The sequence below is a fragment of the Tetrahymena thermophila genome (genome assembly GCF_000189635.1).
Source record: "Tetrahymena thermophila SB210 genomic scaffold scf_8254639, whole genome shotgun sequence".
NCBI lineage: Eukaryota > Ciliophora > Oligohymenophorea > Hymenostomatida > Tetrahymenidae > Tetrahymena > Tetrahymena thermophila.
In genome coordinates this window covers 561-21,895 of record NW_002476408.1, presented here as the reverse complement: position 1 = coordinate 21,895, position 21,335 = coordinate 561, and the positions used below count along the sequence as shown (strand labels likewise).

Below are 21,335 nucleotides of genomic sequence, written 5' to 3'. Positions count from 1 at the left end.
CAAAATACATGAAAACCAATCAAGAACCAAGAGAAAACAATAAGACAATAAATAAATAAATTAATTAATTAATAAATCAACCAAAAAAAAAATAGCAAATAAATAAATTTATTTATTTATTAAAAGCTATTCTCATTTTAGAAATCAACAATTAATAAATTCAATTTTTATTTAAATGCAACAAATATTAATTTGAGAAAGATATATCTATAAATATACATCAAAAACGCGTTTTACTTAGTTATTGTCATTAAATATTTGATGGGCTAATTAGCCTTACCAAAATTAGAATCAATAATAGGAATTTTGATTGGTAAATTAGAATAAGAGTCTATACATCCTAAACCATTTTTTAACACACCAAAACATATACAAAAATACAATTTTTGAGCTAACTTGCCGTTCAGAAATGTTATAATGGAAAACCTACTAGAATTTTCCTTGTAGTTTAGAATATTTAGAGTAATATTAAAATTTAATGTCATTTCCACAACTTTGAGTAGTACTATTTAATTATTATACCTTTATTTCATAGATTTAAAAAGAATTTTTTAAGGACCTACTGATGAAAATACATAAAGATAGAGATAATTTATTATGTAGAACTCCTCAAACAATTCAATATTTTTATTTATTAAAATATCTTTTTTATTTCTAATCATTCTAATAATGATAATTAATTTATTATATATTGTCAATTATATTTTATTTATGGCAATTTTTTTATACTTACATAATGCGTAACTCAAAATCCAATTATTGACGCACTATCAAATTTTTAATTGTATCAGTCATATCTTTCAGATTGGCTTTACTATCCATATTCAAATTAAACATTTCTTATTACAAAATTTAAATAACACAATTAAATCCTTGACTTATTTTCTTCTTAATTTATTCTGATGCCATCTAAATACATCTTTTCAGTAATCTTCTTATTCCTTTCAATCAGTCTAAAATTAAATACATTTCATGTTAAATTTTTATTTCTTTTAAAAAAACTTTTTTTAATTAAGTTTGCTTTAAAATCCATAAATATAAGTGTCTCAAATGTAATCAAAAGCTGACTTATTCTTTTATGTTCGTTTGATTATATGCTATTTATCAGTTTGATTTCTTTAAATCTCAAAAAAAACATATATTTATATTTTAACAAGTGTTTTAAATAAGTTATATTTAACATTTGAATTTCTGTCTCATAAAAATAATCGTAATTAACTTGATGTTTAAAATTTAAATGAGTTTTTACTTCCTAAGCTTTTCAGTAATTAAAAAAATATTTCATTTTTTGAAAATAGTAATTATTAAAATAAAATATTTAAATTAAAAAATTAAATTATTTTAAACAAAAAGAAAATAATTTGATTTCTAGAAAAATCAATAAAAATTTAAATAAATTTTCTAACATATTTTATGAAATTAAATATTCAATCAAGCAAATTTTTATAAATTTTAATACAATTAAAATTAAATATTATTCTCTAAAAATAGGTTTTTAAATGATTTTAAAGAAAATTTATTTTTATTTTTAGAATAAAAAATTTTATTTAAGTTCTTTTTTTAAATAAGTCAGCTAAAAAAAATTGTAAAAATAAATAAATAAATATATATTAATTTGAAATCAAATAAAAAGAAAACTTAAGTATTTAATTGATATAAAATAAAAAATGAATTTAATTTCAGTAAAAAAGAATTTTTTATTATTTATATTAATGAAAAGTAAAATTTTTAATTTTATTTAATTAATTTAAAAAATTAATTTAAAAATTTTATTTTAACAAACTAATTTTTCCAATTAGGTTGTTAGATAAAAGGAAAGTAAACTTTTAAATAATAAATATTCTAAAGATACAAAAAAAAATTAGCTTTTAACAGCTGATAAAAAATATATTTTAATCATTTAACTTCTATATTTGTTAATGAAATAATACTTTGCTTACACAAATAAATCATAAAATTTTTAAAAATTAATAAATTTAAAAATAAGCTAAATATATTTTAAATAATAAATTCTAAAAATATTTTGAAATGACTAGGTAAGTAATAAATGTCTATAAAAATACATTAATAAGAATTTCAATTTTATTATCTAAATTGACAATAATAATTGTTAAAAAAAGTACTGTACTTAAAAATAATTTAATATTAAAGAAATAAGAATTATTAAATATTTTAAAATTTATTAAAAAAGCTTTATTTTATTTTATAAATTTTATAATTTAAAAAAATTAATTATTATTTTGACATCTCTTTTAAATTAATTTAAAGTGTAAATAAATACATATATAAAAATAATTTATTCTTTTGAAAAGTTTAATTTCTTTCATAAAAAGTTAAAGTCATTTTCCAAAACAAATGGGAAATATTTATTAACAATTCCATTTATTTCTGGCTCAATTTCTTCAAATTGAACTTCACTTAACCAGATATAAAGATATTCAAATTATTAGGGAACATTTTTGTTTTTGTTAGTATCTTTAAAGGCTGGTGTTGAAGGAGCAGACTTATCTTTAGGAGAATTAGATTGCTATCCTTTGAATATTGATATCTTGGGGAGAAGTGGGGCACCTTGCTATGAATGAGATATGTTATAAATTCTATTCCAAGCAGCAATAAAAATCAGTCTTCCCAAGGTGCGGCCGTAGATATCTTTTTCAAATTTAACAAATTTTTACTTTTTGGCTATTTTATCATCAATTATGGTTCTTATATTTTTGTAACAAGTCATAACTACTGCTCTTAAAGGCAATTTTATTGAATCTGGTAACTTATTGTGATAGGTTTCTAGATTTTCATACTTATCTACTTCTTCAGTAATATATGCTGCTATGTTTTAGAAGAACTTTTAATTAGGTAAGTTGGTTATCTTTTCGTACTAGTCCTTAAAAAGAGCAAACCATTTCTTTTCATCATTTTTGACATTGTTAATTAAATTGTTGTAGGTCTTGGAACTCACATACTAAGGCCAGTCAACATTCTTGATTTAAAAGATATTGTCTTTCGACTGTAGTATATCTCTTAAACCTCTAATATAGTAGAGGATATTTTTAGTAATAAAGAACTAAAGTCCTACATTGAGTTCATCACAAATAGAGTGTTAGAAGACGATATCTTCTGCAAAATAATTCAAGGATTCTATTAAAAAGAAATACTAATTCAAACATTCTAAGTAGATTTTAAATTATTCTTCTTTCTTATCAACTTGTTACTATTTGTTTTATGCTAACTTCGAAGCAAATTATTGCAATTTGTTTACTGACATCATCATATTTTATCTAACTTCTTCGTCATTTCCTTAATCTCCAATGTGATTTGAAGAGGTATATCTGCTTTGAAGTACCATGATCTTATCGAAGTCATTTTTGTAAAAAGATTTGTGATCCTTTTCATTTTTTAAATACTTCTAAAGAATTGGTTCATCATAAAGTTCTTTAAAACCTATACGCTTATCGCAGTCTGTAACAAAAATCTTTCTAAATATACCAACGCACTCTACTGAAATATCTTAAGTAAATTTTCTCTTTGTCTTACTAATTGTAAATACATCACTAACGAAGCATTAGTTTATAGCTTAAAGTTATACTACATCGCTACTATAGCATCCAAATGGAAAACTATTGAAAAGCATTCTAAATAAAATAACTCCTAATGACCATATGTCCACCTAAGTTATTTAAGCAACAAAAAGTTAATGGGTAATTTACTTAGTAAAAATTATGAATAGCCAAGTATTTTTTGAAAATATTTCATCAAAATTGTATTTTTTAAGATTTTGAAATGAAAAAATAAAATATCTTCACATGAATGAATTAAGATGCTAATAAATTTTTGCTCTGGCCTAAAAAATGTAAAATTATTAGGTTTACCTTATAGTTGTATGACAGTCCTTATAAAATCTCAGGAGCTGCATAAGGTAGAGTCCAACAACGAGATTTAGTCAACTAGTTAAAGCTTAATTGTTTCGCTAATCCAAAATCTGATATTTTTGCAACATTATTTTTCATCAGAATATTTCTTTCCTTCAAATCACGATGAATAAAACCTTTTTCGTGAATACTTTTGAAACCCTATAATATTTAAGCGAAAATAGAGAGGGCTTCATCTTCATTGAAAATACAATGCATTTTAGTACATTAGTAATCACGAAGGTCTCCCTAATCGCAATACTCCATAACTATCAATGGTAATTGAGTATGTTGATCATAGAAAAATTCAACCATTTCAACTATATTTTCTCCTTTAATACTTTTTAAAGCTGTTAATTCTGTTTCTAAAAGCTACTTGTTGTCGTCTTGAAGTCTTTTAATCGCAAACAACTTGCCATTTTCATCTTCTGCTAAAAAAACTGTGCCAAAGGATCCACTATTCAACGTCTGCTTTACTTTGTATTTACCAAAAGATTATTCCATTGAATTTGCTAAGTATAATTATTCTATAAAGATTGCTTACTTATTTACTAGATATGAAAATTAATTAATTAATATTTTTTAATTTTTAATTATTATTTTGCAAAGAAAAAATTTTAAATATCTACAAATCAATAAATAAATTAATTAATAAAAAAAGAAAAATAAATACTATTTATTATGTAATAGCTGCATATAGAAACCTCAATCATAAATTTGATCAAATCCATTCATTATTAATATAAATTTCAGACACATACAAAATAAGTCATTGATATTTCAAAATTTTATGGCTCACATTTCTTCTCCAAAATACTAGTTTAGCTAAACAAAAATTATTTGGGTGTAAACAATTCACATAATTTCTCAAAATTAATAATTAAAGCAACAAAAAAACAAAACAGGTAATAAATATCTGAGTATAATATTAAAAACAAACATAAATATTTAATTTATTTTAATGTGGTTATTATTTATTCAACGAAAGTATCTATTTTAATTATTTAATTTCTATTGTAGGTAATTTTAATGATAAGAAAGTCTATGATGAAAAGTCTTTAAGCATATCCAAATATATTAATTTTTCATTTTTAAGTAAAATTCTATTTAAATAAAATTATCACTTACTTAAATGAGAACTTATAAGAAGAAAATTATGAAATTTATTTATTTTAATACATTTTTTTATTTATTTATACATAATATTTAATATTCTAATATAAATTTTAAATTAGATTTCTTTATTTTTATATTATTTGCTTGTATGAATAATGAATGAATGAATGATTGATCAATAAAACAAAAGAGAAAAGAGGAATTTAAAGAATTTTCTATTTGATTTTTAATATATTCACTGGATTAATTGCATAGTTGGCTTCTCAAATTTATCTATATGAGTTGTAAAAGTTTTATTCAATTTTTTATTTTGCTTTTCTTGGAATTCAATATAAAGTTATTGTATTTTTAATGATTATTGATCCGAATATTTTTTTTCTTTTAGTATTTGAGGATTCCAGTTTTCTGGTTTTTATACTTCATTTAGTAAAGGAATTTCTACACAAGGATTTTTTTCCATTTTTTTGGTAGGAATTATCATAATAGGCACAATTAGAGGTTCATTCGCCTTCAAACAGGACAGATCTAAAACAGGAGTGATGATAATTTGATAAGAAATTTGAATTATTGTTCCTTCTGCAGAGCAAGCAATTGAAGAAGGTACAGCCATGCTAGTCTATACCAAATAATCATTGACTTGTATTTCAGTTTTAGAAACTACGATTTATTCTTTCTTTTAATTCAAAACATTCGCATTCATTTAAACATTTTCAATTAATTCTATTTTTAGCTTATTAAGCTTTTTTTTGAACTTTTTTGTATCGCATTCTATTTGCATATTTATTATCTCAGTGGGAGCAAATGATTACTAAGTTAGCATACAAGTTAAAGAATATGACCCTGCAGTTAAACAGCAAGAGAACAAAGGTGAATTTTCTATTTATTTTGTTATCATATCATGAAACTTAGGCAAATACTAACTTATAAATATTTGTTAATTGCCTTAAATAGGCATGCGACTCAAATCTGTAGGTAGAATATATGCCATTAGAGAGTATTATATGCTACAATTATGATTAATTGATTTGAAATACTTGATTGAAGATGGTAACTATTCAGCAATTTTTACATGAAAAGGTATAGACCATTAACCGGGCATTAAAACAAAACTTTCCTGTTTGCCAGATGTTGCGAAATCATAAATTGGCATGCTAACACTGAGAAATCTTTTTGTCTCTTTCGCTTTTTTGGTTTCCTTTTTTTTATTTTTAGAAAGAACTTAATAGTCGAATCTTGTTTCTTCTATTCCATCAAACTGAACAATCAACAAATGCCCATTAAAAGGTTCTTCCAGGTTAATATGCAAGAAGCCTTCAATAACTTCATTACTTACAAAGTGAGTCTTTTCAATCTAAATAAAAATACCTCCTTTAACACCTACTCTATTGTCTTTCTCTTATATATTACCCATCAACTTAATAAAAATTACTATACCTAATTTAATTTTAATTAAATAATCACATAATTGAATTGAAAACTATCTAAGCAATAATTATTCTACTTATTTTATTTTTAATTTTACTATTGCTGGTTTCGCTCAAATTATTCATTCATTTATTTAATAAAAGTTGTTTTTATTTATAAAATTAATTAATAACTAACTATTTATCCATTCATCATTAAAAATTCAAAGATCCAAAACTCCTTAATAGCCATGAATTGTCATTAATTAATATTTCTTTATGTAATGCTATGCAAACCATTCCAATGCTATAATGTCTTAAAAAACTAGCTTAATTGAACCAGTTTAATAAAAATAAATTTTATTATATTTTAAAGTATAAAAATCACATTATTCATTTATAAATAGAATCATAAAATTTTTTATTTCAAAAAATAATAAATATAAATAATTTAATGGTAAAAATTTAGAATATTTCAACAAATGTTAATAAATTAAATTAGGAAAATTAATTTATTATTTCTTCTTTAATAGGAAAATATTACAAAAATAAAATTTCATTAAGAGTATTAGTCATCAAAAACTAGAAAAAGTAAAAATATATTTTACCAAATTAGAAAATAAAATATCTTTAAATTTTAAAAATTTACACTTTTTAAAGTAGATTTTAGAAAGAGTTTATGCCATTTATGATTAATTTTGCATAATTTAATTATGTTTAATATAAAATAAAACTTCAAATTTACATTTAAAATAAAAAAATAATGAGTTAATAGCTATTAACTCACTTACTAAATACTCTTATTCCACATCTTAGTATTCACCCATTTCAGCATCATTTTGATTAAATACTGTTATAAATTAATGTAAAAATATCATTCAATAAAGAAAGAAAGAAAATTATATAATTTAATGAATAGATAGATATAAAAATTTTAATAAAATCATTAAATCTTTAAATACTTTGTTTAAACAAATGTTAATGGAATTTTACAAAATAAAAATAATTATAATTATTTAATTTGAATTATTATGTTATTTTAATAAATTAGCAAAAGACAATATTATAAATGGATTAATTGATCATATAAAATAAAATTTAAAGAAATAATAAAGAGCTAATCAGTTAATTAATAGTTGTTGTTGTTGTTGTTATATTAAATGGATAGAATAGATAGTGTTACTTTTTAATGAATCTAACATTTATTTTTAATTATTTATAATTAATTATTTAAATAAAACAATTGACAGGTAAGTAAGTAGGAGAATGGTACAAACTCATTTGTCATATCTGCCAAATTGTACTTACTTAAACAACTTTCAATTTATTTTCTAAAAAACAAATTATTATATACGAAGTGTATGTGTTATAATAGCTTGGTCGGCATTATTTGTGTGTGTTTTAGAAGGGTTTCCATTAATTTGATTAGTATAAAATTATTTAAGTGAATAGAGTTTTTAATTAAATTATGTTTGAATTTACTTATTTTTTAATTAGTTTATATATATTTTATATCAGTTTTTTATTATAATTTTAAAAAATTATTACAATCTTTAGATTGGTTAAAGAATTAATGAATGAGATTAGTCTTTTTTTTTAATTATTTCATAAATTTTATTGCAATTTTTTTAATTAATTTAATTTCAAGTTCAACCTGGGATTTCATAATTAGATTGGAGTACTAAGGCCTTAGAGACTATTTCTCCTTCTGGGATGTTTCCTTTGTGAACAGATGGTAAAATAATGATGCATTCTTCTTTAGATTTAATGAATCCATCGAAGGGATCATGCTTCAAGGAATTAAATTGCACTTTAGATCCGACTAGCTTGGCGTCCACATACAAAGGAGGATCAGATATTTGTGTAAGAAAAATTATTTCACCCATTTTTTAAATAAACTAAGAGATTGTTGTATGAGTTTCAGACGATAGACCTCCTAATTTAAGACTATTTTATATTTCATCAGTGATTGATGAAACGCAGGATCTATTGAAACACTTTTATATCATTTGCTTATAGTTGAGCTAGTAGCTCTTTCTCAAGACACTTAGGATTGGACCATCTAAGTTCTCAAAACATCCGACAGTTTTAATAGCATCTATTGAAGGTTGCAAATAAGTATTAACAGTATCTAAGAGCCTCTAAAAGGTAGTTTTGTAGAAGTAAATAATACCTTTCATATTTAATTCTTGGCAAAGTACATCAAAGAATAAGTCCAAACAATCATATTTGTAGAATTCAGCTATTTATACTGTTAGCTCATTCTGCATAGGAAAACTAGATGAAGTATTGTTTGAAAATCCTTGAATCATTGAACGTAAGTTTGATTGGAGTGTCATGACTTCTTCTTACAGACTTTTGTTTTCTTTTGCTAGTGTTTCTTTTTCTCTCTTCACATTATTAAATTTATTCATAACTATTTTCATTCTATTTTTGAGTTCTTTGACTTCTGTAGTGTCTCCTTCTTTTTCTTCATTAGACCATTCCTCATTATTATTATTGTTAGAGGAGCAGTGATTATGGTGCATTGAGTTACTATTACTTGTTGTAGTGTGGTTTGTATTCTTTACTTTTAAAATATTATTATTACTGCTCATACTGCTGCTTACATTATTATTGCTACTCAGAATATTATTGTTAATACTATTTAAGCCATGTTAAAATCCAGCTGGATTGTTATTGGAAATCAAATTTTAATTCTGGCTATTAGCTGCAAAGTGGTTAGATGAATGAGAGCGATTATTGCTATTTATATTAAAAATTAATTTTCATTTAATGATCTTATAAAATACTAAAAACTAGATACAAATTAATAATCAATCATTTTTCATATGAATTACTTTTAAAAATTGAATCCTCTAGAACGAATGTCTTAAGGGTCTTCGTACTTGTTAGTGCCGTTTCCAAAAAATATATTTTTGCTAAAATAGGATTTTAAAAATAAATTGAATGAGTTATAGTCTACTTCAAAAAGCAAGCAGATTAATTAACTAATTGTAAATGCTAATTTTCAATTAGCAATCGGAAATATAATTTTAAAAATAAAATACCTCATTTAAATTATTTAAAAAAGTCTCCTATTAAGTGGTATTAGTTAAAACCTAATTTATTTTTTGACTTCAAATTCTTTTAAAAATGAGACAATCAATCTATTTTGCTTAAACTATGCTTATTTTACTTATTTACTTGCTTCTTTTTTTTATTTATTTTTTACTTCTTTTATTTTGCTTGCTTTTTATCTTTTCCTTTATTAATAATCTTTCCTATTTAGATGATAAATGTTTTGTACAATCAATCAATTTCAATTGTTTTTAATTAATGCACTACTTTATTTTTTAATTGATTAATTGATTGATTGATTGATTCAAAAATTTTTAAATAAGATTTTCAAAAATAATTGCTATTAACAGACACCTTGATAGAAGATTAATTATTAAAAAATCAAAAATTATAAATTAAGTGTGAATTGTTTTAATTTTATCTTTACAAGAAAAGTCCATGTAATTAATTGTTTTTATGATATTTTTTGATCAAGTGCTTTTAATTCAAATATTTTTGAATTTGACTCCCAATAATAAGTGATTTGTTTAATTAATTTGGAAATTTAACACATTTTTGATCGATCGCATTCAATTTTCATTCAAAAATTAAATAGATTAATTAAGCGAACGTTTGAAAAGTATATTTATAATTTTTGAGCAGCTATAAATCAAATTAATTAAAAAAACAAAATTTGAAAGGAAATTTCAAAAAATATTGTAAAATTTAATAATCTTCACAACAGTCATATTAAAAAATCAAAAATACAATATTTCGATACAAATTAAAACAAAAAAACAAATAAAGAAAAAATAAGCAAATCAATTAGCAAAACTAAAAGGAAAGTAGTAGCTACCTATCTATCTATCAAAATATCAACTAGCTAAACATAGATTCATACAAACAGAAAATTTAACTTAAGTTACATTAAAAACAGATAAAAAATAGTAAGAAGAAAGAAAATAAATAACAATGGCTGCAGTTCAAAAAGAAGATAATGTTTATACACATGTTATCGCGATAGATTTCGGTACAGGAGCTTCAGGGTAAAATATTGAATCTAAATTATTCATATCAAATAAATAATTTATCATATAGAATAAATATATGGATTTTTCATTTATATTGATTTTAAGCTCAAAATAGCAAAATATTTTATTTTATTAATGCATTTTATTTTCTAAAATTATTTAACTTATTTGAAATTATAATAAAGATATGGCATAGCTCCTAGATTCTTAGACTAAGATGGTAAGCCAAGAATCGAAGTATTCAATCCAAGTGACGATTCTGATGATCAAAAAACTCCCACTGCAATTCTTTTTGATAATGACTATAAATTTATGGAATTTGGTTCCTCTGCCCTTCAAAGATATGCAGAAATTTTGCAAGACGGAGAAACAGCCTTGCTTTTCTAAAATGTAATTAACTTAAATTGATAATTAATTGAATTAGCTGACCAATTTACGATATAATAGTATAAAATTCATTTGCTTCACTTAAACACTTATGCAAAGAGTGTCGACGGAAGAGAAATGCCTCTTATGGTTATAGTTAAGGAAACATTGAGATACATCGCTGAGCAAGCACTTGAAAAGTTGAAAGAATAAATTGGCAAAGTTATCCCTTCAAAAGTTAGATGGGTAATTACAGTTCCTGCATTATGGAGCGAAGAACACAAATTCTTCATGCGTAAGGCCGCAGTGGAAGCAAATATAATTCCCTCTACTAACTCTCCTAATCTGCTATTATGCCTTGAGGTAAAATTTTAATTGAATAAAAGCTTATAAACAAGTCTAATATATCAACAGATATATATTTCTAAGTCTCTATTATATACTAAATAAATTTTTATTTGTAAATTATTAGCCTGAAGGAGCAAGCATTCAATGCAGAGAAGATGCTGAAATGTCTTTAAGAACTTAAATGGAAAAAGGATCTGTTGTCATGGTTTTAGATTGCGGTGGTGGTACTGTTGATATTACAGTTCATAAATTACTTTGTGAAGTACATGAAAGATTTTTATGTTAAGAAATTATTCCCTCTAGTGGAGGCTGCGAATGGGGATCCAAATATGTAGAACTCTATTTCGAAGAATTCTTAAGAGAATTTTTTGGAGCTGAACTTTACTAAAAATATATCAACAATGCTCTCGCTAGACTTGACATTATTAAAGATTTTGAAATAGTTAAAAGGTAATTATTAATTAAAAAATATTTCAAATAAAAATCTAATTTAAAATAAATTTCAATGTTAATAAAACTTTTTTTACTTAAAATAGAAAATTCAAAGGAACACCTAATGAAAGAACCATGATTAAATTCAGTTATTTAGGAGGTGATTTATCTTAAGGGTTGTTAAATAAATTAGTTAAGGCACATAACGATAAGCATCCTCCTGAGTTCCATATCAAAACTAAGGGTGTTGCTAATATAGAGCTCCCATCTGCTTTAATGGCATCATTCTTTTAAACTCTCTTTGAGAATATTAAAAATAAAGTATAAATTTTATTATTATTATTTTAATGATATAATTATAACTCATTTCAACTAAATATAAATAGGTTGAATAGCTTATCAAGTAAACAGAAGCTAAAGGGGAAAAAGTTAATTTCATTTTCATGGTAGGTGGTTTCTCTGAAAGTCCATTCTTAAAATAAGAAATTAAAAATAAGTTTGAAACTGATAAAGTTCAAGTTTTAGTTCCTCGTCGTCCTCAAGTTAGTGTAATCAGAGGTGCTTGCTTCTATGGATTAAATCCTCGTAGTATTTCATCTCGTATTGCTAAAAAAACCTATGGTATTAACACCCTCACTACTTTTGATCCTGAAAGACACCCTGAAAGCAAAAAGGTAAACAAATTTTAAATTAAAAAGTAAATGTTAATTGCTGAGTTTATTTAAAATTATTTTAAATGAAAGAAGCAATAACATTAGAACTTAAATATTTTTGCTCTAAAATATTTTAAACTAATTAATTATATGATAATAGGTCATAATTGAAGGAGAAGAATTTTGTGAAGATGTGTTTGATGCTTTTGTTAGAAAAGGCGATAGCGTTGGTAGTGAAGAAGTACATACTAAAATATATTGCCCTGTAAGAAGCAGATAAGTTGTGATGAGAATCATATTCTTTGTTACTGATAAAAGAGATGTTGAATTTGTGGATGAAGATTCAGTAAGACAACTAGGTGAGCTTTGTATTGATATAGGTAAACCTTCATAATCAGTGGAAGATAAAACTGTTAAAGTGACACTCTTATTTGGCTCTACTCATATATTTGCTACAGCAACAAATAAAGATGGTACAGAAATTAAAAATTGCGAGTTTAAATTTGAGTGTGGTGAGTGAAAGCTTTGAATTTATCATTAAAAATTAAATAAAGCAAATCAATTAAGAACTATTTAATTAAAATTATAAGCATAAATTATAAATAACTATATCAATTAATCTACCTACCTACTTACTTTATACTTTATCACTAAAGCATTTATTTGAAAATTATTACTCTTCACTCAATCTATTTAGTATATAAAGACAGTAAATTACATCACATCATAAAAGAAATAAAACAAAAAACCAGAATAATAAAGAGAAAAACTGTTACCATAAATTTTCTTTGATTTAACATTAGAAAATTGTATGATGGTCTTTTATGGAATGAGTAATTGAAGAAAAGCAATAAAATAATTAATTAAAAATAAGAACAAGTGATATTGAATAATAATTTAAAAAATAAATGAATAATTAAATAAGTGAGAAAAGTAAAGCGTAATTAAAAAAATAAATTACATATTTTATAAACTAATTAATAATAAAATAAATTATATAAATATAATGCATTTAGAACAATTAAATAAATATACTATCGTGTAAATTTTTATTTGCTTAATCCATTCATATATATCAACATTATCTAAATATGTATTTATGTATGTATGTTTGTATTTGCTTTCTTTAATTCAAACCTCATTCTTTCTTTACTTAGCATATTGTCAATTTATTATTGATTCACTTTCATTTATCATCATTTAAATAAAATCTTTAAATAATATTTCACAAAAATTAAATTTATCTTTCTATCTTAAAATATTAATTATTATCAAAATAAAACAAATAAACAACAAAATATATTTTTTCAAAATATATCTAAATATGTATTTATGTATGTATATTTGTATTTGCCAAACCTCATTCTTTCTTTACTTAGAATATTGTCAATTTATAATTGATTCACTTTCATTTATCATCATTTAAATAAAATCTTGAAATAGTATTTCACAAAATCTATCTTAATATATTAATTATAACAAAATAAAGCAAATAAACAACAAAATATATTTTTTCAAAATATAACTTCAATAAATTTATGTAAAATTAAAATTTAGTTTTTTCTATTTTTCATTTATAAATTGTATCAAAGTTTATTTTAATTAAGATTTTTATATTTTTCTTTAAGAGTATCTATTTCACTTAAATAGTGATCCTTTAACTTATACAATAGTTCATGTTAAACTCTATGACTTTGGAGTCTTTGTGTTTACTTAATAAAAGTTTCTTCATTTATAGTGTCAAGATGTGAGCCTTGACATATTGCATTATAGATTGACTCTGAATTTTTACCTTTCATTATTTTTACTGTTTTTGCAAATGCAGGAATAACAAAATCTATGTCATTAATATGTTCTGCTAGATTTGGCATTCTTTTCATGTAAAAGGGGCATTTGGTTGAAAAACAACTATTTCTTGCAAGATTTGAAACATTGTTGAAGCACACCCTAAATCTTTTGTCTTCACTTAACTAATTGTTTATAGTTTCTTATGTAAAAGGGGTTTATTCTAAATGTAAAGCAAACATTTCTTCCTAAAATTTTTGCTTGAGTATCTTATAACAGCTTTTCATTATGTTTTCTGACTCAGATTTGATAAAGTGTACAAGTTTTTATTTTTTTATATTTCTATATACTTGTTTAATATCATATTCGATTTCAGAAGTATTTCTAACATAATTATTTGAATATTTTTAAGCATGAAGTAGCCATATCCATAATAAGCTACCGTCAAACTTTTCTGAAGGAAGGAAATACTAGCATATTGCTTTCATACTTGTGAAGAAATTCAATTTTCCATAATTCATAAAATCAAACCTATCTTTCTACATATAGATTTTAGATTTCTTAGTAAATTCAAAATAGTTCTTTTCCTTTAGGGCTTTTTCAACAATTTTCATCATTTCTCGAACTGTAGGATATTATTTAACATCTCCTACAACATTATCAATAATGTCTTGCTCTATTTTTTTGAATTCAGAGTTATCATAACCAACTATACCAAAGTATGTGTGAAGCTTTTCTAAGCTTTTAGTTCCCCTAAATTAATAAAATTATTTTTTTTTAATTTATTTATTTATTGTTTTTATGAAATTTACCTGCAAACTATTTCTTATAAAATTGCTTCCAAAATTTCTTTTATTTTTAATTTATCTTTCAATTCACCCTTCTTATAAAGAAAGAATAAAATAACAAGTGCTTTAGAAGGGTCTTAACATTAAGTAGGATGTCCTTCATGAAAAGTTATCATAGCCTACCTTGGCTAATTAATTAGCATTTAGCAGTAAGCTTTGAAAAAGGGTCTATCTCCATAAACAATATTTATTGAATGATAGATTTTATCCATTAGTTCTGCTATATAAGTAGATTATTCTTAATTAAGCAAGAAAATTAAAAGATTGGCTAACAGAGCTAAGTAGCATTCAGAAAAGCAAGTATCCACATTATGCATAACATTAAAATTCATTAGAATATGGAAAAACTAAGTTGTTAATAAAGGTTTTAGATCATAATCTTTTTAGCCAAATAGAGGAATAACTGCATCTATTTTTTCTTTTAGCTACTCAGACCTATTTTAATAAAAATAAATTAATTTATTATTTCTCAAAGCTATATTTGGATAAAATTTTAAAAATTGAACTAATTTTGTTATTTATTTTAAAAATTAAACCAAAAAACTAAAATTAATTAATAAAATGTTTTAAATAAAAACTCTAATTAATTCTAATAAAAAGTTTTTTAAAATGAAAAATTTGAAAATTATAATTAGATATTTCTTATTTATTTATCTCCTACAACTTTTTTACACAAATCTTTGTTAGAAAATCAAAAATTTATCAATTTTAACAATAAATTTGAACTTATAAACATTTTTTAAAGAATTTTAGCTAGGGAAATAAAATTATTTTTATTAAAAAATCTAAATTTTAATTAATTTTTAATGAACTTAAATAAGAGCTTAAGAAATTTTAATAAATATTACTTGTAGTAAAAAAGCTATGTCTCAGTTAAATCTTTAATGACGTCTTTTTTAGGTTGATATTCTGTCCATTTTAGAGGCTTGTAGCCGTGATTTTCCTCAAAATAACTTCTAGTACCATATTCAGCTCCTATGTAAAAGCCTGCATTTAGATTTAATTCTTTGTCAGGTGTATTTTAAATAGAAATAGTATCTACATTAGCATTGATTCTAGCGATATCAATAATTTAAACAAGATATGGATTAATCATGGATCCATCAGATCTATAAATTCTTTTATAAAAATCATTACTAAAAGCTAAAATGTATTTTTATAATTTACTTAACTCCTAAACCAATTAATGGAAAGGCTGATATTAAATGGTATTAACTTTTAACATCATTAAGGCCATCTACAATATCTTCTTAAAGAAATACATCTTTCATATTTTCAAGGGAAAATATTGATTTTTCTTAGTCACTTTCCTAGCTAATAGATGACTTCACTTTTAATAACTCATCAATAAAAAATTTTTTCATCTTAACAAAAGTTTCAACATCTATTCCTCTCATAGCAAGAGCTCTTTAATGAAATTTACCGACTTCAGTTCCAATTTTAATTCTTTCTGATTCTACTTCATTGTCTAAATCATCTAAATCAAAAATTTATCAATATTCATTTTTTAAAATATGAAAAGTAATTTTACTTAGTGTGCTTTTAGTTAATAAATCCGAAAGAGATTTGATAAGAATTACCATATTATAACGAACACGATTAGATTATTGTGCTATAAGACGTTATCTTACTGTCATGTTCTAAATGGGTTTATTGGTGGGTATATTTGTTATATTGATTGATGTTACAATCTCATCCATATATTTAACTAGAAAATCTATAGCCTATTATATTTCATTTTTATCAATTTCTTCTTAGCCATATTTGACAAGTAGGTCATTTACCCAAGAAGAAAAAATATTAATCATTTCATCCACATCCAAATTTCTTTCTTTAACTAGGCATTCATTTGGATTGTTCTTGAATTAGATTTCATCTCCATAATTTTCTTTCGAAATGACATAAGTACCACGAATAACCTAATAAATAATATTCTTAATTATAGCATTATTTAAATTTTTCAAAAAATGTTTACCTATTTTGAAGGCTTTGACCAAGGATATTATTAAATATCAACTGATATGTCTACACATTCTTAAAATTATAAATCTGGTATGATATCTTCTATAACTTAGTTAATGAATTAATACTAGTTTTAATTGTAGTACTCTAAATCCTTTCCACCAAAATACTATTCATATGCGTAACAAACTTTATGACAAAGCTATTCTGTTGAATAGTTTTTTTAAAGAGCAGATGCAAAATATAAATGCTTTTTTAAATCATAATTTCCTGTATTAACAAAGAATAAGTTGCATCTAGAATTAACTCTATCAAATTCATTCTTCAATTCAGTAAAAGTTGCTATTTCTTATGCTCTCATAAATAAAATGATAAAAATATCTTTATTTCTGGATTATAGAACTATATTTTTTAATATTTGCTCAAGTATAGTCATTCTTACAAAAGAAGACCAGCTTTATTTCATCTTTCCATTTTAGAAATCAAGTTTGATATGAGTTCCGAATTTTTACTTAAAAACTGGAACATAATTCTTTACATATTCTTCATATGTCTTTTAAGTACATCTAAGCTCTTAATCTAGACAAACTTCATCCAAAGCGATAAATTCATTGTTGGTTAAATGCGCCTAAAAATTATATGTTGAGATAGGCCAATTAAGCTTATTTTTTTAAAGATAGAGTTAGATATTCCTTTGCGCTTGATAGTAGCAACCTAAATCATCTTCGCAAATTACTGTAATATAATATATAAATGAATAAAATCTTTAAATTAAATTTAATTTATACAGAAAACATGTTTTTCTCTAAGACTTTATTTTGTTGGAACCTTGTAGTAGTAATATTATTACTACAATTAAGATATTTCTTCCATTCTAGTTAGTAGTGGTCACTCAATTTTTTAGATCTTTTTTAATTCATTATTAATTTTAAGAATATTTTGGCAGATATACTTGATTGCTAATTAAAAACAAAAGTGTCTTTCAAAATAATATCCGCATAAAATAATCAAAGTAAGTAGAAATTATATGATCTCATATAATACCTACATCCACAATTTATAAATAGCAAATTAGATTTTCCTTTACAAATAATTATAATTTCTAATTAAACATGATTTTTTAATTCAAATCAAATATTAAAGCATGTATGCTGATGAGATAAAATTAGTTACACAAAATATTATTAGAAATTATAAATCTTTACTATAGATAAATTTTAAAGTGTCTTAGAATGAATATAAAACAAAATCTATTTCAATTTAGCTCTAACTTAAAGTCTTAGAATTCAAATCCAATTTGTTCAATTTACAAATTTGTCTAAAATTAGAAGAAAATAAAGATGGATTTTTATTTAAAAGTGAGAACTCTTATTTATAGTATATTGTGCATTTTAAGTAAGAGTAGCTACATTTCTCTGAGGCTAGTACATTTAATACATTTTTGCTTCGTCATATATTTACTCATAAAAAGGAATAACTATTTAGGAAATCTTAAATACAATTTCTAAATGTAACTTAAGAAATTACAAAAATATTATTGATTTTAAGTATACCTACTCGCATCATTTTTTCTAACTCATTTTATTCAAAATTTTTAAATACCCTAAATTTTAATAAATAATACAACCTGTTAAAATTTGTGTATGTAGCCTTGAAAATAGGCAGCAAGCACCCTATAGGGTAATTTATATTTATTTTAAGTCTTTTTATTATTTAAAAAACTTAATGTATATATATTTATGGGATTTAATTTTAAATAATATTTTGTTGAAAAATAAATGTTATTTCTTGATGTATTTAAAAAAAGTCTAATAAAATATTATAAATTTTAAATTTATAAATTAATTTTGATATTTGTAATTTTTTTCAAATTTTAAAAGTAAAATTTATGAATTTATAATTTATGAGTAATTTATTTTTATTAAAATAAAATGTTTTTTTTTTAGTAGCTCTATAAATAGTTTTATTAAAAGGGAAAATATAATAAAATAAGCAAATTATTACTAACCTTTATTTATGTTGATTAATTCAAATTACTAATCTTTGTTTAAAATTATTTTTGCAAATATCTTTTTTTAGATAAAATGAAATAAAAATTAGGTAATAAATAACTTGTAAAAATATTTTTTTTTTTGTTTTCTATTTAAATTTATTGATGAATAAATTAAATATGTAAGTAAGTATGTATGTATTACTTTTGAAATATTAAAGAAAATTATAAAAATGCAAAGATGAAACCAATCTAATTAGGTTTAATGATATTAATAAAATAAACATATAAAAAGTTAAGAAATATGAAATTTTACTTAATTAAATTGAATAATTATTTAAATAATGTAATTTGAAAAAATCTCCATATAAATTTTAATTTAAATTGATTGTATATTCATTACTACATCATTTTTCTAATTATTTTCAAATATATTACAAATCAACAGATAAGAATTAAGACTAACAAAATTAATAGTTGAATTGATATTATTTTTGAAAAGCTATATGCATTAGAACACACTGATTTATCACTAGACGCCTTCGAAGTGTTGTCTTTCCAACATATTTGGCAATCAGTATCAGTCCATTTATCATTTCTCATGCAAGTACTTCCAACTTAAACACATTTAGTTTTATCAACAGTTGCAAAATATTAACTACCTTAACAAGATTAACAATATGAGTCAGTTAAGTTTGAAGTTGTTGCGCAACTACAATCTGAAACAGTACAGGAAGAGCCTTAACCTGACCAACTACAAGTTTAAGGTAGGAAGCATACATCAGAGCATTAACCTGTTCCGCAACTAACAGCAAACTAACCTTTTGTAGCTAGTGTAGCTTGTAAAGCTATTAAAGAGAAAATAATTAACTTAACTAACATAAGCTTTTTTCTAATAATTTAAAAATTTTTTTACTTTTCTAAATTATTATTGATTTTTTTTGAGTATTATTTGCTGTTGCATTCAAATAGAGTTAAATAGTCTACAAATTTTTTGAATGCTTTGTCAATCATCTAATTTTATTATTGCAATCTCAATAAATATTAGATTGATTCATACAACATTTTGTTTATAAGAGAATATACAATCGGAGCATTTTTAGATCAGAGGGGGTAAAAAAAATATAAATAGATATAAAAAAATATTTACCATTTTTTTGTTCATCATAGAAGTCTGGCTAAAAATTTTGATTTTACCTGTATATATAAAGGCATGCAAACCATGAAATTTTTGTATGGCATCTTTCTATAATTAGAGATATTATAAATATTCCTAAAATTATAGAGCTAAAACAGAAAAATCTACTAACAACATTATTTTTATAATATTTAAGAACATTAACTACTAGATTTTTTTCAAATATGACTAAATAAATAACTGGCCATCTCTAATTCATACTCTTTATATTTTTAAGTATATGTTTTAAATACAAATATTAAGTTTAAATAGTGAATGTTAAATTAATTTTTCTGTGATATCTCTTCATAGAACCAAATTTATAAATTAATATTTGATAATTAATTAATTATTATATTTATTTGTTCTTTTTATCTATTTATAATTAATTAAATTTCATAAATTGCTATTCAATATTTTTGAAAAAAAAATAAATGATATAATAGATTAAAAAATTTTAAAAATTAGAAGAAGTAATTATTAATTTTTTTATTAGCATCCTTTAAATTTATACAAATTAATAAAAATAGTTTTTAAGCTCTTCACTTTTATCTCATTAGGTTATCCAAATTAATCTTTGGTATATTTAATTAAAAAATATTATTTTTATTATTATTGATATTTTTTGTTTATTTAATTTTCAATTTATTTAAATAAATAATTTTTATAAAAAAAATTATCATCATTATTTATTGATTTTTGTTAAAACTAAAATTTTTTAGTTATGTTAACTTAATTTTCATTTAAATTTTAAATTAATTATTTATTATTCATTTTTCATTATTTGATATTTTTTCTTCATTTTTTGCTATTAAAACTTACACTTAATAAAAGCTATTTATTTGTTTTACATTGTAATACTTTTAATTATAAAAGGTAATTGAAAATATTATAGTTCTTTTAATTTATTTGATTTGTTTTCCTTATTCTTTTTATTATGATTTCTTATTTTTTCATTCTTTGTTAATTTTATTAATTATTAATTAATCTTATTATTTCATATTTTTCTTCATTTTTTCCTCCTAATTAACAAGAGTGAAATACCTATTTAATTTATATCTTAATAACTATATAAATAAAGTGAATTTTTAGAAAGCAAAACATATCTTTTTTTGAAAAAAATAAATTTTGAAAACCTAGAATAGAAAAAAATTCATAAAAAATATTTAAAATTTTAATTTTATAAAATGTAAAAACTGGTATATAAAACTCGCTTTTTGTAAGTTTGTATGGCAACTTACTTACTCTATTTAATGATATATTTTTTTTTCAATATTTAA

At 22.5% G+C, this 21,335-nt stretch overlaps 6 protein-coding genes across 6 annotated transcripts; 1 reads left to right on the top strand and 5 right to left on the bottom strand. All coding sequences in view use genetic code 6, as the record gives it.

Moving 5' to 3' along the window:
• Positions 1 to 2,323: 2,323 nt before the first annotated feature.
• TTHERM_01251240 (Serine/Threonine kinase domain protein) lies at positions 2,324 to 4,409 on the bottom strand (the record flags this gene model as incomplete). The annotated part of the gene is made up of 2 exons (XM_001016494.2): positions 2,324 to 3,664; positions 3,867 to 4,409. 2 exons carry the CDS (start codon positions 4,407 to 4,409, stop codon positions 2,324 to 2,326), a joined length of 1,884 nt encoding a protein of 627 aa, XP_001016494.2.
• Positions 4,410 to 5,256: 847 nt separating this feature from the next.
• On the bottom strand, positions 5,257 to 6,571 carry TTHERM_01251230 (arrestin; the record flags this gene model as incomplete). The annotated part of the gene is made up of 2 exons (XM_001016493.2): positions 5,257 to 6,455; positions 6,523 to 6,571. 2 exons carry the CDS (start codon positions 6,569 to 6,571, stop codon positions 5,257 to 5,259), a joined length of 1,248 nt encoding a protein of 415 aa, XP_001016493.2.
• Positions 6,572 to 8,073: 1,502 nt separating this feature from the next.
• TTHERM_01251220 (hypothetical protein) lies at positions 8,074 to 9,479 on the bottom strand (the record flags this gene model as incomplete). Its single annotated transcript, XM_001016492.3, has 3 exons — positions 8,074 to 9,169; positions 9,265 to 9,345; positions 9,475 to 9,479. The coding sequence occupies 3 exons, from the start codon at positions 9,477 to 9,479 to the stop codon at positions 8,074 to 8,076; spliced, it is 1,182 nt and encodes a 393-aa protein (XP_001016492.2).
• A 956-nt stretch (positions 9,480 to 10,435) lies between these two features.
• Positions 10,436 to 12,813, top strand: TTHERM_01251210 (heat shock 70 kDa protein; the record flags this gene model as incomplete). The annotated part of the gene is made up of 7 exons (XM_001016491.3): positions 10,436 to 10,509; positions 10,680 to 10,884; positions 10,942 to 11,223; positions 11,333 to 11,658; positions 11,745 to 11,961; positions 12,027 to 12,314; positions 12,454 to 12,813. 7 exons carry the CDS (start codon positions 10,436 to 10,438, stop codon positions 12,811 to 12,813), a joined length of 1,752 nt encoding a protein of 583 aa, XP_001016491.1.
• A 1,066-nt stretch (positions 12,814 to 13,879) lies between these two features.
• On the bottom strand, positions 13,880 to 17,761 carry TTHERM_01251200 (zinc-binding dehydrogenase family oxidoreductase; the record flags this gene model as incomplete). The annotated part of the gene is made up of 7 exons (XM_001016490.1): positions 13,880 to 14,831; positions 14,891 to 15,361; positions 15,775 to 16,044; positions 16,094 to 16,403; positions 16,458 to 16,845; positions 16,902 to 17,623; positions 17,677 to 17,761. 7 exons carry the CDS (start codon positions 17,759 to 17,761, stop codon positions 13,880 to 13,882), a joined length of 3,198 nt encoding a protein of 1,065 aa, XP_001016490.1.
• A 1,558-nt stretch (positions 17,762 to 19,319) lies between these two features.
• TTHERM_01251190 (cell surface immobilization antigen) lies at positions 19,320 to 19,871 on the bottom strand (the record flags this gene model as incomplete). Its single annotated transcript, XM_001016489.3, has 1 exon — positions 19,320 to 19,871. A coding segment is annotated over one exon (552 nt), but the record flags the coding sequence as incomplete, so codon positions are not given.
• Between the last annotated feature and the right edge of the window lie 1,464 nt (positions 19,872 to 21,335).